The sequence below is a fragment of the Megalobrama amblycephala genome, linkage group LG2, assembly GCF_018812025.1.
Source record: "Megalobrama amblycephala isolate DHTTF-2021 linkage group LG2, ASM1881202v1, whole genome shotgun sequence".
NCBI classification, from domain to species: Eukaryota; Metazoa; Chordata; class Actinopteri; order Cypriniformes; family Xenocyprididae; genus Megalobrama; species Megalobrama amblycephala.
The window spans coordinates 36,449,917-36,468,524 of record NC_063045.1 but is presented as its reverse complement, the minus strand read 5'-3'; the positions used below and the strand labels follow the sequence as shown (position 1 = coordinate 36,468,524).

Genomic DNA, 18,608 nt, shown 5'->3' with positions numbered 1-18,608 from the left:
TCCCGTAGACTTTTGGAAAATCGCAGAAAATAAGCTCTGTGTTTAACAAAGGGTTATGACACTTACACGTTTTGTCTATCAAGATAATCATTACAAGTGAACACAACATTTATAGATTTTGAAGCCTAAATAAAGTCATCAGATATAAAAGGCTAACAGTAGGCTATAAACGGACTACAGCACACCATGGTCGCGGATCAACGTCGTCACCACCAAGCTTCCTCAAACTGTATTTAAAAAACAACTTTATTTACATCATGCTCGCGGATTATATGCGCTGTGTATGAATACTTATCCACTTTTTCATGAGAAATGCTGTCCAAATGTCCCGTTTTTAATGATGACGTCTAAAGTCCCCGCCAAAGGAAGTAGTCCCTTTTAGCAATTTGTTAGCAACCGCCGATTTTAAGACACAGTAAAAGTAAAAAAAAAAAAAAAAAATCACAAGCGGGTTATAACTGGTGTGTTTTATATCATAGATCAAAACGTGAAAGTATTTAGAGGCTTTGTTAACCACAGACCTTATTTCAGGTGATTTAGCAAAACCCATTCAAAAAAACCCATAGACTTTACGGCGTTGGAACCGGAAGTCCAAAAATGCTAACTCGCTTCCGGGTTTTGCCTACAAAAATGCGTCATCCCTGGGGCACTCTATTTACCTAAATAACATTAATGGAACCGACATTTGTAGGAAACTCTAGTGCCCCTTGAGTACGGAGGTCTGTTTCCAGTTATATGAATGCAAAAAGCATGCATTCAGTAAATAAAAATGAATGAAAATGAAAATGTAAATGAAATTATTCATGAGTCAAAACACTGAACAGCCATATTGAGATGATCTTGGAATGTGGATTTATAGTTAACGTTACCTTATATCTCAAGCCCACAGGTTCTCAGAATGTGATCAATAATTAAATCTTTCCAAGATGGTTTACCAGTCAAGTGCTTAAAGCTGCCCACAATAAATTGGATACTCTTTGCACATGGCTCTATTTAGCTGAATGAGTCACACCACCAGGCTACAGCATGTCCTACCCGTTGCAAACTTATTCTCCAGCTCCGTGTTTCCAATGGCCTTGGCCGCCTGGCACATCTGCCTCAAGAGCTCCTCCAATCTGCGCATACAGCGGATTATACTGCCTGAGAGAGAGAGAGAGAGAGAGAGAGAGAGGGGAAGAGTAAGTCCTCTCTGTGCTCACTACATACCAATCACATATGGTCATTTTCAGTGCTTGTAACCCATAGTTTCATTGTCCAGTTGCATTAGAGATGTTTATTTCTAAGAAACCTTTCTTGGCGCAAGGGGCTTTACTGGCATGATGTTTTAAGATCTCCAATGAGACCAATCCAGCATGAGGTGAAAGGGGGATGGAGATAAAGAATATATGGGAACTTCTCAATTTTTCATAGAACATCTCTCCCTGACTACAATTTATCACTACAAGATCTTCGCTGTTTGCTAATGCACATGAACACAGCCAAAATCTCACTCAGGAGCTGGAGCACAGACAGAAGAGGGATTTTTTTTGACAGCAAGACATCAGTGTTTCAATGCTCGCGTCATGCTGCGGACAGGGCCAAATCTCAGAGCAGAAGCCTTTGGGAGGAGACATGCTGAAAAAATGTTTTAAACCTTTTTATTTCACAACATGTCTCATGGTGTACTTAAGTCAGGACCAACTACAACATCGCTGATTCCAAATTTTCTCACAAACTAATTACATTTGTTCATTTCTGGGAAGCAGATGATATGAAAAGTCTTTTTTATAGTAGAAGTCAAAACAAGCCATTGCCAGGAACTGGAGCTGGGCAATATGGGTAAAAAAAAACTATATATATATATTAATTCAGGGTGAATGGGACACTTTTTGCCTATATATATTAAATATGTGAAAGCTTGACAAGCAGAAATGCAGTATTTTGATGACCGCTGTTCTAAGGAAATATGTACCTTCAAACACGTCGGTCATTTTGCATATCTGAGAGAATGAGGAGCCATTGGCCCAGGTGTAGACCACATCCATCAGGTGTGGGCGGAACTGATTCAGGTAAGAGTCCTCGTCCACGTCCAGCTTTGCCTCTGCGGACACCTTAGCAATTCGCTTGGCACATTCCTACAACCACAGCAGAACTTCAGACATTCATGACTGATTATAAGTCAATTCACACCGCACCGACAGACGGAAACAGATACTTTGTCGGGTTTTGTTGGATCAGTGTGTTACCCCGGTCTGAGTCTGTTGCCATCTGTCGGAGCTTGTTTTTGCCAATTGAACATGACGAATCAGTTTTAGAATGTCAGAAAATTTAAGAGGGCTATTTCTTCTAAATTGTATACTAATTTAATAGCAGTTTGTACACCCTGTAACTGAACAGTTTACCAACACTGCAAATGAAGTAGTGAATCATCAAACTGACCTACAAACTCTTCATACATAGCAAAAACACTTTCAAACTGTTCAAAACTTTTTTTTTTTTTTTTCCCTCAGATCAGATGAACACAAACAGAGGTGGGAGTTTAAGCATTATTTGGTAAATAGTGTGTGTGCTAGAGAGCTTGTAATGTGAAGAATTTCAGGGTGGCTGAACAAGTCCTCCCCCTCGAACACGCTACCTGCATCTGTCGCAGCGGTCCAGCCAGCTGCTCTGTCAATTTGGGCATCTCATTAGCCTGTGGATGGAAAGAGGATCATTCATTACAACAAGGGAATAAAGAAAATATACCACACATCTTGACGTAGTGCACATTCTAAATTATGCATAATGGGAATGTGATCTGACAGGCTTCATGGGAGAGGCTTTAATTTTAGTTGTGAACTATGAGTCAGCATGGATGATGCCAAATATATGGCTGTGTTGATGGCTGTGTTATGTTAAATGGACTGACTTCTCAACAAAAGCAACAAAAAAAAAAAAGGTAAACTCTGCATCATGTGACAAAACCCCTTGATAAATTCAAATTTAACGACTCAAAAAATGTCAAGTAAAAATCAAATATTTCCTTACACCTTCAAAATATGTGAATATACACTTTTTATCCAAATAATTTTTGGATTTTTCCAGCATGTTTCTGTATGCTACCAAATGACTTCAAATATTAATAAGCAGTAAAGCAGTCATGTAATATTTTTTTAATTAAAAAAATTGTTTTTACCTTAATGTTATGAAGCGATGAGAATACTTTGTGTGCGCAAAAATAATGACTTTATTCAACAATTTGAATCGTTGTCATTACATAGTGAACTCAGTGCAGGCTCATTATTGGCTGGATCCTGTGTCAGCATCACATGCATGTGTCGTGCTGCTCACGTGTTCAGCTTCAGCCAATACTGAGTTGGCGTTCGGATGTAAACAAGGAAGCCTGCACTATGTGGGAAGGAAGAGTTCACTACGTATGTATCACAACGGTTCAAATTGTTGAATAAAGCCGTTATTTTTGTCTTGTTTTTGCACACAAAAAGTATTCTTGTCGCTTCATAACATTAAGGTTGAACCACTGTAGTCACGTTGACTATTTTAACCAGGTTTTCAACTAGTTTTCTGGATGTCAAAAGGTGCAATGATGTTGCTGCCTGTGTGTGGATCAGATACCCTTGGATTTCATCAACAATATTTTAATTTGTGTTCTGAAGATGAACGAAGGTCTTACGGGTGTCGAACGACAAGGCGGCGAGTAATTAATGACAGAAATTTCATTTTTGGGTGAACAAACCCTTTAATGCTGACTAAAGATAACAGAGTGGTTAGTAAAATCATTATTTCTCTGTTGTTGCAAAATCTTTGCAAAATGTTTTTGCATTGTCTTCAACACGTCTCTTTTAACATTCAAATTTTTATGATTTTGGCCCTGAGCGACACTTTCACCCAGTTTCATGGTAAAATACCACAAGATTAACATCTCTCTCTACTGCCTGCTCTGGGATGCTTTTCCTTTCTTTCCCACCATCTTATGCCAGATGATAAGGCTCAAAATGACAGAGGACTAAAGGAGAATAAACAGCTGTCCCATGACCAACACGCTTCACAACCCGACGCACAACAAATGGCACAGAGTCAGACATAACACTGGGTGAACAAATGGTGTGTTTGTGGTGGGATTATCGGTTTGTGTGAGCAATAGCATTACACTGCGGTGCCACAAACGTTATATACTTAGTGGCCATATATTCTATACTACTGAACTCTAATTGTTCCCTTACAATAAGCTTCTTGCACCAAAAGGTAATTTACTTTTCATGACCAATTTGTGTTTTTGTATTAAAGCCCAAAGTCTACTTCAGTTCTGATGCAAACGCAATTTGTTGTCGTTTCAGTAGTTTGTCGTTTAATCTCTCCCATTTCTTTCTTGACTGTAAAACAACGGGCTGGACCAGTGTTGCCACCTTGTGTTGTGGACCAACTAACTTAATTTCTATAAAAACAAACAAACAAAAAAAAAACCTCATGGCGCACATGTGAGCTAAGTGTACACTAGGGTATGTGGACAGCGCACAAGGTCTACATTTTGGCAACAGCATAGTACTCATGTATCCTGTTTTTTCTTTTTCTCCTAACTGTACATAATATGCTGATAGGAAAATTTACATCACACACACTTCAGACTTCTGTATGTAAATTACCTCATTTGATTGGCTAAACTAATTTCTTAAAAGCATTTAACCCTTGTGCGTCAATTAAAAAAAAAAAGTTACACATAGGCCCATAGAGGACAAAAATGTCCATGTCAAAAAACTGTCAAAAATTTAAAGCTTGGGGGCACAGACTTAAGTTTGGTCTCATTTTAAAGAAGACCCTTGGCAGATTATTGTTGAAGTAAAAAAAAGTTATAAAGTGTGAAAAAAAAGTTAGAGGTTTAAGTTTATGTAAAATATTTATTTTATGAAACATTCTGAAACGAGTTGAACTCTAAAACTGCTAGAAAAATCAAAGCCATAAATTTAAACGTGTTCCAAATTTGAGATTGATATCTCAAAAAATGAGCTTTCAGTAAGATTTTGTTTAGGTGCAGTACCAAATTTTCCCCATTAGATGCCAGCAAAACTCCACTGGAACACACAGTGGTTGGATTTGTGATTTGCAGTAGAGTTGAGTTTCTCTCTCAAATATTACAAGCACACTTTTTTTTTTTTTTTAACACACATACAAACCACACTCTGACATCCATACCAACAAACCCACATAATTATAGCTGTATAATTTATCCAACTGGCTCTATAATATGCATAAGCAGAAATCAGGAATAAAGTGAGTATTTGCTTTATGGGCCAAACTTGAGAAAATGGCACCATCTGGTAAAAAAAAAAAAAAAAAAAAAAACAATTTTAATTTTGAAGCCTTGCTACCAGAATGCTAGCCTGACTACGTCAGACTTCCTACTTCCGCTCAATTTCATTTCGCTTCTGTACTCAGTCTGATACAGCGTCAGAGCTTTGTGTTTGCCACCGGTCTGGAAACAGCCGGGCCAATCAACGAACAGAGGGCGGGCTGAGAGCCGTGACGTAGATGCTAAGCGCCGAGTTTTACATTGTAGGTTAGAGAAATCGAAAACCGAAATGACCGCGGAAATGGGAAACGAGACACGGGATGCAAACTTCGGGATGCATTAACTTCGCATAATCTGCAAAAGTCGTTTACAGCCATGTTCACTCCGGTATTTCGCTCACATCATCATGTGTTTACAACAGGTTTACAGTGGAAGTTCAATCATAGATTTGAGTTCGATGCATGATGTCTGTGCTTCGATGCGGCTGTACAGGCGGATAACATACGTCATAACTAAACGTATCTGATTGGCTTACGGGTAACCAATGATTTTAAACTTCAGACAAGCGTCCCCTAGCGAGAGAGAAAACACTTCTCTATTATGCCATTCCAGACTCTGTCTACGAAGCAAAGTGAAGTAGCAGAGTCTGGTATTACCAGGCTACCAGAATGCACACCTGAGCCAAAATTTATGCAGTTGGCATTAACACAGGCAAAACGATCAAAAAAAAACCAAAACTGAATAAGACACAAATGTCCATAAGGTCACACAAGAGTTAAATATTTTTTACACCACAGCATTGTCTAAGTTTTGATTCTGGCTGCATATATGGAAAACTTCCAAATTAACAAAACTTTTCTTACAAAATGACTTTCGATATCTTTGGTATTGAATCAAATATGATAACATTTTTAGGAACTAATTTGCATATAGTGCAATTATTCAGTGAACATGGCACACTCCTCACAAGTCTCAAATAGAAGCTGAGCCTTTGGATAACCTCATTCCCTGCATTCATGACCAATTTCAAGCCAAACACAACAGGTTATTTGGGCCCATAACTGTCATAACCCATTGACTTCTCTCATATTACATCCTGACCACATTTCAACATGTGCATGATGACATTTTGGCCTTACGTTTTCCTGGAAGACGAAGCAGCTGAGGAGCGCAGTGGCCTGCTCTGACGTCAGGTCATTGAACAGCCCGTTAAACACCATCTCTGTCAGCAGCAGCTCATCTGCACTGTAAACACACAGGTAATCCACAAGACGCTTTAGAAACAAGCCTGAGTATTAAAAATAAGGGCTGATGGGGTGTTCTGTTTGCTTTTAGTGCATGTCTTTTAGCTATAACTGTTTAGAACAAAGACTAGAATTGTGAACACAAACTATAAGCAAACAACCATCTTGTTTGATTTTTTTGTTGTTGTTGGTAATCCTACCTGCTGATCTCACAGGCCACACGGCCTTTCATCTCGATGACATCAGAGGAAGTGGCGAATCCCAGGCGCCGCAGCACACGCTTTCTGCACTTCAGCTCGTCCATCTGCAGCACAGTACGAGCTCTCTTCAGCTCACGCTTCGCCGCTTTAATGTCCCCTGCAATCTAATACACACAAGCACAGCGAGAAAAGACACACATTGTTTTAAATATGTGGCTTAATGCATCAGTGTCCGCATCTCCAACAACCACATATTCCTGCAATGTAAACAAAAACTTAAAAAACACATGTTCCAGGAAGAAACAACAAAATAGCAGGGCTACTCATAACACACCTGTTGCAAGCTCTTGCATACAAAATACATCATTAGAGGTTTCCACAAACAAATGACATCTGTAAACAGGCACTTGAAAAAATTCTCGCACTCATAGTTAAAATGTTTGCATGTAACGAATCAACAAACTGGCTGACCAACATCACGATGGAGAGACACCATCGTGATGCCATGCCCCCACCCCAGCCCCGCTCCGCTGTACATTTAACTTAAAATATTTAATTTTGTACAAGAAAACAGCCCTTATTAATTAATGAATTATTAGTAGCCTACTGTAGTGTCTCGGGAGATCGTGCTCATTGTTACATAGCTCTGTGGCTATAATGCACTGAAGCGGCAGTTTAAGGTATAAACCCAGAATTCAGCGAACGTCAATTAACTTTTGTCTGGTTAATAAATACCTTTAAAGACAATTTTCCTTGGCCATAATGTCAAATCAAATGAAAGAATGACGGCGATTCTGATAACACAAATTTATTAAAACAAAAGAACAACAAAAAATTATAGGTTTTAACTCTTTTCTTTTTTTTTTTTCCCCTTACGCGCAACTTATTGGAAAGCCCGGACGAGTCATTAGTTGGGAAATAAAATAAATAAAAGTAATAAAGTAAAATAACAAAATTATAGGTTAAGCAGAAAATAGTATTTATGTAAAGAGATATATTAAAATAAAAAGTGCACAACTCTTCTTAAGTGGAAGGAAGCTACTTGTTTCCGCCCTCACGTGCAAACTATTGGAAAGCCCGGATGAGTCATTAGTTGGGAAATAAAATAAAGTAATAAATGAAGTAATAAAGTAAAATAATGAATAATAATTATATAATAATATAATAACGATATCATCGTCCATCGCAATGTTTTACTGTAAACATCGTCAACTGCCAATTTTGGGGAAATCGCCCAACCCATCAATTGAATCAATTCATGTGAAATTACTACTCTTTACTACAAACTAAAATTTTATTTTTACTGTATGACACACACCCAAACAGAGCTGCTGGTCATGGAGAACAATGCAAACAGGAAGTGGGTCACATTTATTTTATTTTCAGTTTTCATTTACATCATTAATAATATTATATCAAGTTTAAGTATTTTGTTTTGTGCTTTTGTCATTTTTATTAGTTGGGCTTCTTTTGTTGAATATTTCTATTTAGCTTTATTTTTATCCCAGGTTTATTATTTAGCTTTATTTCAGTTTTAGTAATTTTAGTACTTTAACTTAAACATTTTATTTCAGTTTTTTTATTCCTTTCATTGGAGTAATGAAAGTCACATTCAGAACTAAAGCACTGACCTGTAATGACAGTGTGGATTAAATAGTTGACTAAATTATGTGAACATTAGCTAGCTTATATTAAACAATTAGCTACCATTCACTAAAAGAAGAAATCCAAATCAGTCCAGATAACTAATATCAGTTGAGACAGAAAGGTTAAATGGTGCTGGCCTGCTATGGCACAATTGATTCACCCCTTACAAGACTCGGTCCTAATGCCATTATCCACTTTACAGCTTATCTTAGATCTTTCTAAAGTGATTCAGGCTCAGACTGAAAACAGGACACTGAGAAGAGCTGAATTGTTTAAGCAAAAAGGGCAAGAATTTCTCACTCCCCCAGAAACCACATCCAACAATCAACACCACATTCTTCAGCATTTAATATCCAAACACTCTGTATTGTGTACTGCTAATGCTAATGTGTGGCCTCAATGTTATGACCTACATTCATGCCCACAATTAGGACATGAGCTCAATGAACAATTGTACCTCGCAATAAACCAGAAAATATGTTATTGTCCTAGAAGAAAGTAAAAGTCATGCAAATCACCCAAAAAAATAATTTTTATAAAAATTTTATAATAGACTTCAAAAAATCTGGCTTAAGCTAGTCCCAGACAAAAATGCATCATTGAGCCATTGAAAGCAACTTGCACTGACATATCTTATAATATATTAGTGTCATAGTTATTGTTTTAAGATGCACACCAGTAATGATTTTTTTTTTTTTTTTTCCTAAGGCACACTATTGAACTACAGGCCTAATCCTGGCTTAATTCAAACCCTGTCTGTAAAACCGGGCCTATAATTCGTAAATACAAGTATTACATAAAAATTCAAATATTATATATATATATATATATATATATATATATATATATATATATATATATATATATATATATATATATATATATATATATATATATATATAAATAATATTTTAATAGAGAGAGAGAGAGAGAGAGAGAGAGAGAGGGGGAGGGAGAGAGAGAGAGAGAGAGATTTGAGATTTAACACACCTTTATTAATTATACAACATCAAATACAAAACAAAAACACTATCACATATAATTTAATTTACTCCAATTCCTCAACAAAGTGCAATGCATCATTTTCAATCCAGCACAACATTCTTCCTACATTCCAAACCTCTTCAAAATTTTCCAATTTCCTCATATGAGAATAGAAAATAAAATCATGTTTTATTCGTGCTTTTATAAGCCCCTTGAATAACAATTCAACATTCTTACTACTACCAGCAATTTTATATTTCCTACTAATATAAAAGAGAGAGAGAGAGAGAGAGAGAGAGAGAGAGAGAGAGAGAGAGAGAGAGAGAGAGAGAGAGAGAGAGAGAGAGAGAGAGAGAGAGAGAGAGAGAGAGAGAGAGAGAGAGAGAGAGATGTGCACTTGTGTTACAAAAAAAACAAGTTGTACATTTTATAGTACACTTTACAAGCAAATATTATAAAATAGAATCTGGCCTTAATACAGAAAGCAATAGGTTTTCTAGGCCATTGTGAAGGTTAAGATCTGGGTTCGTTCCTGTAGATCTTATAGAACAGGGTTGAGCTAACCAAAAGTCTAATCTGGTTTGGAGGGATTTCCCAAGTCCCCATGATGCATCAGACCACTTGATTCCATAACGCATACGCCCAACAACAAATATAACCCATGTGCAAAGCCTACAGGGACCGTATTTAAACAAAAACACTTATCCCCTTAATACCGTTGCACAATGTGAGCAACTATGTGGCCGTATGAGATTGTTTGTGATCCGATTTGAGCACCTATTCACCCTGCACTAAAGCCAGTTTCCCGCTTTTGTTTGGTTATGGTGGACCTTCAAGATTTCAGCCGCAGGAAATGACATCCACCCCTTCTAGCACACTAAACAATAGAGCCATATTTTAAATGACATTTGTGTCTCCTGCGCTGACCAGAAAAAGGTTGCGTCTATGAAAAGAAATGACATTTATATCAATCCCGTTTTGACTTCTGTGCATTCACGCACATCCTACAGTGAACTCACCAGTGCTTTCTTCTCACACAGTGTATAAACGGCCTCCAGGTTGGGGTCGCTGTGCAGGGGGTGCGTGTACATCCTGTGCTCGAATGCCTCCACCTTCTGAATGACCTTCTTCAGTGCTGGATCCTTGATACCCATGTCGTCTATGGGATCAAGCAGCGGAATGCCATCTGGGAAACGTTTCTGCACCTCCTGGGAACCAGAAGCAGTCATGTGCTTTAATCTTTAAAATTATTATAATGATCATCATCACTCAACACCTTCCATTAGGAGAAGAAGTGGTGAGATGGTCCAACAGGAAAAACAGTTGTATGGCCGCTCCTAGAGATTAGTGTTTGCAACTGATTGAGGTCAGTTCAGTGAAATATAAAGGAAGTGTGTGATTGTGTAGGGAAGGGTTCAGGATTAACAAGATTAAGCAATTTGCTACGCTTGGCATGGAATAATAGTACAGATGTGCTCTAACTTTTTGTAGTCTAGTGTATGTGCGGTAGTATGCAACAGTAGTAGTAGTAGTATGCTACAGTGTTGTCACATCACTACATTTAAAGGGGACTTTACATGGTGTTTGAACAAATGTGTGTTGGCAGTGTGTACACATACCCACCCTATAATTATAAAAATCCACCCACTCCTTTTTTATAATCCCCATAAATCATAAGCAGCGTCTCAGAACAAAATATCAGTTTGTACAGGCCCTGCACGGACACTGCCGTATTAGCATAGACCCCGCTTCCAGGTTCTATGTCAGAACGACGGCTCAGTATTGGCCGATGCTGGACCTTGAATGTGGTAATTACGTTGCTTTCTCTTGGAGATCAGAAAACTCTTCATAAAAAAAAAAAATCTTAATTTATGTTCCGAAGATGAACGAAGGTCTTACAGGTTTGGAATGACATGAGGGTGAGTAATGAGAGAAATTTCATTTTTGGGTGAACTAACCCTTTAAACACTATAAAACGTGGAAGAGAAGTTGGCTTTTATACTCATGAGACGTGCCCTCTGATAGCCAGCTTTCTGTGTGTGTGCATACATAAATTTAACCCTTATGCGGTCTTCGTTTGGGAAGTACACTCAGGGTCTTCGGGGTCTCCACAGACCCCAGGCAACAAAATGCAATTTTGTAACAAAATACTTGTTTTTTTAAAATACATTTAATTTTACTCTGTTTATTAATGTTTTTACTCCATGTTTGTACAGTTTTTGGAGGATTTATCATATTTTTTAAATTTATATAAATAAATTAAAAAATATTTTTTTAAAATAGGTTTTTATACAAAAACAGCTTTTTATGTAAAATTCACTTTATAAAAGACCCACATTTCTAAATTTCATTCATGGGGATAACATGGATAATTTGACATGGTTTAGTGTAAGATTTTTGCCCATCTTTTGGAAAATGCAGTTTTAAAAGTAAAAAAACTATCATTTTTACCAGTAGATGGCTGCAGAGCTCCACTATATGCTATGTGCTATTTGAATGACTGAAAGACATCTTTTCATAAGTTTTTTTCAGTTGGATTCATATCTAAATATTATGAAATCACAATTATAACAATAAAGGGTACTTTTTGTCAAAGTTTAGTATTTTTTGTAATGAAAAAAATAGTTTTTCAATATTGTTACATTATGATGAGACTCCACTGTGAAAATGGACAAAATTCATCCTCAAAATCAACATTTTGGAAAAATTAATTTTTTTCAGTACAAAAAATGCTAAACTTTGACAAAGTATTTTTTATTGTTATAATTGTGATTTCATAACATTTAGATATGAATCCAACAAAAAAAAAAACTTATGAAAAGATGTCTTTCAGTCAGTCAGATAGCACATAGCAAATAGTGGAGCTCTGCAGCCATCTACTGGTAAAAGTGATTTTTTTTTTACTTTTAAAACTGCATTTTTCAAAAGATGGGCAAAATTCTTACACTAAACCATGTCAAATTATCCATGTTATCCCCATGAATGAAAGTTAGAAATGTGGGTCTTTTATAAAGTGAATTTTACATAAAAAGCTGTTTTTGTAAAAATATTAATTAATTTATTTATTTATATAAATTTAAAAGATACGAGAAATCCTCCAAAAACTGCACAAATATGAAGTAAAAACATTAATAAACAGAGTAAAATTACATTTGTTTTTTAAAAAGCAGTTATTTTATAACAAAATTACATTTTATTGCCTGGGGTCTGTGGAGACCCCGAAGACCCTGAGTGTGACCCTTTTTTTTTTTACACTAACATAAAAACAAGATATCACTCCGATTTTTTTTTTTCTTTGTAGATCTAGAAAGTGTTAACAACGGTACAAAGTTTCATGTCATTTGGACAAAGAGAATATTTTTTTTTATTTGAGCAAACGTCGTTTGGGGTCTGTGCAGACCCCAAAGACCCTATAAGGGTTAAAATTATATAGCATGCAGATAATAATCTTTCATGATGAAAAAGAACTGCGACGCCCATGAGTGTGATTGCAATATATGATAATCATAACTAAGCAGATGACTTGTTAGTATTTAGCAGATTTTTCGATGCATGCAGGGGCTGTGAATGAAGGAAGCACCATTCTGGATAGGTGGCGGGGAGCAGCAGCTCATTTGCATTTAAAGACACATGCACAGAAAAAAAGCATGTTTTTGATAGCACTCAAATATGGGTATTTACAACATGAAATAAATGATCTGTGAGGTATTTTGAGCTGAAACTTCACAGACACATTCTAGGGACACCTGAGTCTTAAATTACATCTTGTAAAAAGGGGTATAATAGGTCCCCTATAAAGAGGACATGTGGTTTTTTTTTTGGTTTTTTTTACATTTTCAACTTTTAGTTTACTTGTAATGTTGCCGTTTTAAGTATGAAAAAGATCTGCAAAGTTCCAAAGCACAAAGTCACTCTATCTTGAGTTGTCTTCCAGGAACGAACATGTCACAATATTCCTCATTTAAATAGTTCCTGCCCAAGGCATAAAAAAAAAAACTCTGGTTGAGTTTGAACTCTGGCGGTTATAGTAAGGGGCGTGACATTTCCAAAACACACTGGAAGCAATTGACCAATCACAACATACTGGTCCAGCTGACCAATCAGAGCACAGTGAGCTTTTCAGAATGAGGGGCTTCATAGAGACAGAAACTAAACAGAGCATTACTGACACACTGCGAAGAGTGGTGCTCCCGTGTGTATCTGTGTAAGCGCTCAGTGAAGAGTGTCATTGATGACTATTTACAAAGTTTTTGAAGCATTGATCATTGAGGTCAATCACAGACATATCCAACGAGTGCGTACAATGGTCAATCAGAAGTGTTTACCAATCCTCAGAGCTCAAAGCATCACTTTTTTTAAATTTCAGTACCGACTTTGTACTGAAGTTGGTACTTTTGACAACTCTATTGTAAAAGGGCATAATTGGCTCCCTTTAATACAATGAGAAGCATCCAGTTGATACCTAGTAAAATACCGATCATTTCAAATTGAATTGTGTAAAAAAAACAAAATCTTAATTTTTAAATAAAGTAAAAAAGTTTAAAAAGAAGAAGTAGTGCGTGTAGTATGTCATTACAAATATACCCATTGTGTGTGTGTGTGTGTGTGCTGACCTGTATGGATTTGAGCATGCTTTGTCGGTTTTCGTAGGGCCGCAGGTCTTTGGGGATATACAGACGCACAGAGCTAATAGAGGTGATGAGATGAAGAATCACAGGAACAACCTGAAAGATAAACAGACAGTTCTCATTGGCCAACCCTCCTCTGGCTGCCTCTGCATGAAGAACTTCATGTCATGGCCATATATGACCAAAACCACAGCGAGAAGCTGGAGGGTCAATCTAAACACATTTAGCAGGACCGGCGTAGACATAAAGCAGACTTTACGAGCCCACGGAGATGGGGAAGAAAAACAAGAGCCATCAGCTAAAGCCATCGAGCCTCAAACTTCTGGAGCGCTAGTTAAATTGCTTAACGTTTAGGGGAAGTGGTCAAGAGAAGAAAACAAAGACAAAATCACTGCCATCACAGCTGTATTGTAGTACTTTTATGATTTTATGCTTGGTGATATGGGTGACAGAGTAGATTATGCTTCAAGAACATAAGTGCCAGTATTTTGAACTCCAGCCAAATGAACCTGTTCAAAATCCAGCTGGTGGAGGCTGAGTTCCCACGTTCCACAGGAACAGGGTCCGTCTGCTGAATTAGGATTTAATTTGGGCTGCCACTTGATTGAAAATTAATTCCATTAATACTGATGATCGGTGTCATCAACTAAAACAATGAAAAAATATTTTCAGGAATTGCAATACCTGAAATTAAATATAAATATTAGATGAAAAACTTAATTTTACAAGTTAAATAGCTTAAATAAGTTTAAGCTGAAATACTGAAATGACTAAAACTAAAATAAAAAATAAAAAAGGACAAATGAGCACAAAACAAAATGACAAATTAAAATAAAAATGAAAACTGAAAATATAAAAAGCTAAATATTAAAAATTATTAGTATATAAATTTTACTAAAATAACACAGAAATTGATTAATTAAACTGAATTACATACTGATTAAATCAAACTTATCGCAATTAATCGCGCATCAATATTGGTTAAGAAAAGCATCTAAATAACTTTTTTTTTTTAAAGAAAAATTCATTTTTAATACACAATGCAAAATAAAGTTTCATGGGTGCTTGATTTTCTCAATACGCACATCACTGGCAGTGAGGTAAAAAAAAAAAAAAAAAAAAAAGTTTGAATGGCCCTTTTTATTTTATGGCCCTGACCTCTGATTTCAGTCTACTTTGATGGTTTCCTGTGCACAGCTGAGATATAGATATGTTTCTACATAAAATCTAAGCTGGTGTGGTAATTCTGGGCCAGGTTAACCATTCTCTCACCTGCATCTCACCCTTTTCCCCTGGGCCTGCTGGTTTGGCTGCTTCTGTGGCTGCGTTCTTCACACTGTCTTTGCTGCAGTGGACCAGAACTTCCACCACAAACAACGGGTCAATATCACCACCTCCGGCCTGCAAGAACATACACATTCATTTTTCTCTGCACCAAAAAAAAAAAAAAAAAAAAAAAAAGATGACAGAATTTGTTTTTTCATGGCCATTTTTCACCCTTTAAAGTAAAGCAGCCGACATTTCAGAACCCGGTTCAGAAAGAAGTTCAGAATGAGTCATTCTTGCAGCTTGAGCCTGGAATCCATACACTTGACGATTTTGCAAATGGTTACAGAGAAAACTGTAAAGCTGTGTATGCTTTAGTGGACACACAGTCCGAACACAAACTCGCAAAGAAATGCGTCTCATTGCTAGGAGAAATAAAAACAATGTGTTCTAACGTCGGCTCAAAACATCAAACATGTTTGATGTCCTCAGAATACATATAATCAAAGTCTGAAGCAAAAAAAAAAAGTCTGCACCTATCATACACTACGCATTTTTTTTTTGTGATAACCATTAACTTCAACTGCCAAAAATCTGCAAGTTGGTTCTGACTTTTGGCAACTAGCATTGATTCATCTAGACAAATCGGGGCAAAAAACTGTGCGAAAGTCATGTAGTATATCCCAGCCTTTAAGTAACACTTATCTCAAAAGATCAAGAAAAATTGGATTCCTCACAATATATGACCTCTTATAATAGATTATTAGTTGGGCACGAACCACAAAGAGGAAAAAAAATCTGATAATACCTTGACATTTGCCTTCTTTTGGAAATTGACAACTACACCCCAACCAAAATCCAGATCTTCCTTTTTCACCTAGGGAAAAAAAAAAAAATAGTGTTTAGCAAGCAGGTCTGTGGGTCTACATTTTCCAACAAAATGGTTGCTAGATTCAGATGAAATATTAACTATATTTGCTTGTACAAAAAGAGCCACTGGCCATTTACCCTGACCAGTCTGCCTGGCTGCAGGAAGGGCAAGCAGTATCTAGGTTTGTGAATAAATTCCTCGATTTCTTTGCCTAGTTTGGCCAGTTGCTGACGGATCTTGTAGTAGGTCACAACGCTCTCTTCATTGGGGATTCGTATCGCATTATACTCCTCCTCCAGCTTTTTCATCTCTGTGAGAATCACAGAAATAAAGACAGGAGTGAGAAAAACAATGTCAAAGAAATTCTAAAAAGCTATGTGACAACCCAATTCCTGATTATATGTAACCTCTAATGAACAGGCAAATCTAGTTTTAACCAAATTTTAACTTGTGTTGTGCTAGACCTGTATGACTAACAGGCTTTTCTGACAACATGATGAATAAATTACAGAATTTAAACTACGGGAAATATTCCTTTAAATCATAGTTCTTACTCTCCACAACGCCAGGCACGGCTCTATAGTGCTGGAACTGGTAGAAGGATTTCTCCAGCATGTACTCTGGGTTGATCTCCTCCACACGTAGTAGATTGAGCACCATGTTGTAGGTCAGGTGAAACGCACTGTTCAGAGGGTCCGCCGAACCCTATGAGAATAAAAGGTGTTACTCAAATCATGAATCCAACACAGTCCTTTGACAGCTATATGGTGAGGAAGACAAAGTAAAATCAGTTCTCTCTAAAACTAGGCTGGGTGATCCATTCAACCATTTGACCATATTTGATGTGTATTTTTAGAGTAATACATATCTACGTATTTGTTGTAAAAATGTCTTATGTTGGTGTTTTTTTCTTTTTAAAACAAAATAAAACTGGTTAATTCAAGAACTTCTGAGTTCTTTGACTATGGAGGGTGGACCTTGCAGTTTCTGTGAAACAGGTTTACAAACAAGTCTCATTACATTTGTAGTGAAATGCTGTAAATTGGAAATTAAGCAATTGAGAAACTGAATTCTGTTTCTAGCCCTTGGGATTAAAAAATTATTAGCATAAGCATAAGTGAAAATTTGGACAGTTGGTGGCACTAGAGGGACTGAGTTAGACTTCAAATTTGCTGTGGTTTATGTTGGGACTGTCCTCTATCTGTGTGCCAAATTTCACAACTTTTTACCATATGGTTGTATGGGCTGCCATAAACTCAAGAACGGAAGAAGAAAATTAATGGACAAAAAAAAAAAAAAAAAAATTGTGCTACCAAGGCAAACATCTTTTCACAACACAACAAATAAAATAATAACGCGATCAATCGCTGAAGCCTTCTTTATGCATAAGTAAACATCTACTGACCATGCTAAGAGTAAGAAAACCACAGGGCTCTGTCTCTTAATCAACAGGTTTTGCAACACAGAGCCTGACTCTGCAAGGGCCCAGATGAGAAAATTGAGAAGGCACTACTATTGTGCCAGTTCATTCACTTTAGTGACATGGCTTGCCCAGTATTCTCTCAGAAACTTACAAAAGAACCATGATAACGTACAATTTGAATTCAGTCAGAAGGGCATTAAGCAAGACTTTAATGGACCCCAAGCAGAGATGGGATTTGGCAATACAAGCTTCAGAGGGGGGAATTGGGAGTCTGCAGGGACGAATCTTGGCAGGCAGGCGTGTGAGACCGAGAAAAGAGCTTATGGACTTCATATTAAAGAGTGTATTAATGAATGGCTTTACCCCTTACAGAGGGTGCCAAGGCTTAGGAGGATAAGGGGTTTAGGATCAGAAAGTTTGTGCGTCAGAGTGTGTTGGCTGTCACCTGAATAAAACGTGAGGAGAACTGCTTAAAACAACAGTTCACTCAAAAACGAAAACAAAAATGAAGATTTATGATTTCCATGGCGTGTTGGCGTTTCAGTGCGTTACCTTCAGTAACTGTTTGCCCACTGCAGGGCTCATCTTCTCATCCACCATGAAAATGACTATTCCCCTCTCGTCCATTCCTCTTCTGCCGGCACGTCCTGACATCTGGATATACTCTCCAGAGGTGATCTAATGTGGAGGGTGGAAAAAAAAAATGGATTTATAACTATTGCAGTGGTTGGCAATAACAAAAAATGAGGGGGGAAAAAAAGAACGTACAAAATTGTAACAGAATTTTAATGTTACACTGGTATCTAAACATTTGAACCACTGACCCAAAGAGGCCAGTAGAAAATAAATCCTTAGCATTGAGCCCTGCTGAAGCAGCTCTAAATATGGGCTGTGCTATTAAATGAAAGATTAAATATAATGGATCAATATAATGAACAGTGAAAGTAACAGAATCTTGTACAATACATTTTAACAGGCATAATTAAGCATTAAAATAACTGAAGGAAATATATATTTGCTAAAGAAATTAAATCACTGAATACGATTCATATTCTTTTGGTTTCTCTTCGTAACATATTTAA

General features: G+C 36.9%; 1 protein-coding gene across 1 annotated transcript in view; it reads right to left on the bottom strand.

The window, feature by feature from the left end:
- The window catches only part of mtrex (Mtr4 exosome RNA helicase), a 41,795-nt gene that overhangs the window by 1,510 nt on the left and 21,677 nt on the right, over positions 1-18,608 (bottom strand). Inside the window, exons 15-26 of the mRNA XM_048173660.1 lie at positions 18,079-18,204; positions 16,658-16,808; positions 16,241-16,413; positions 16,041-16,109; positions 15,239-15,367; positions 13,952-14,062; positions 10,358-10,546; positions 6,708-6,871; positions 6,403-6,508; positions 2,615-2,671; positions 1,952-2,114; positions 1,036-1,140 (exon numbers count right to left, since the gene is read on the bottom strand). Of these exons, the coding sequence (XP_048029617.1) occupies positions 1,036-1,140; positions 1,952-2,114; positions 2,615-2,671; positions 6,403-6,508; positions 6,708-6,871; positions 10,358-10,546; positions 13,952-14,062; positions 15,239-15,367; positions 16,041-16,109; positions 16,241-16,413; positions 16,658-16,808; positions 18,079-18,204 (1,543 nt within the window). The remainder of the gene's footprint in view (positions 1-1,035; positions 1,141-1,951; positions 2,115-2,614; positions 2,672-6,402; positions 6,509-6,707; positions 6,872-10,357; positions 10,547-13,951; positions 14,063-15,238; positions 15,368-16,040; positions 16,110-16,240; positions 16,414-16,657; positions 16,809-18,078; positions 18,205-18,608) is intronic.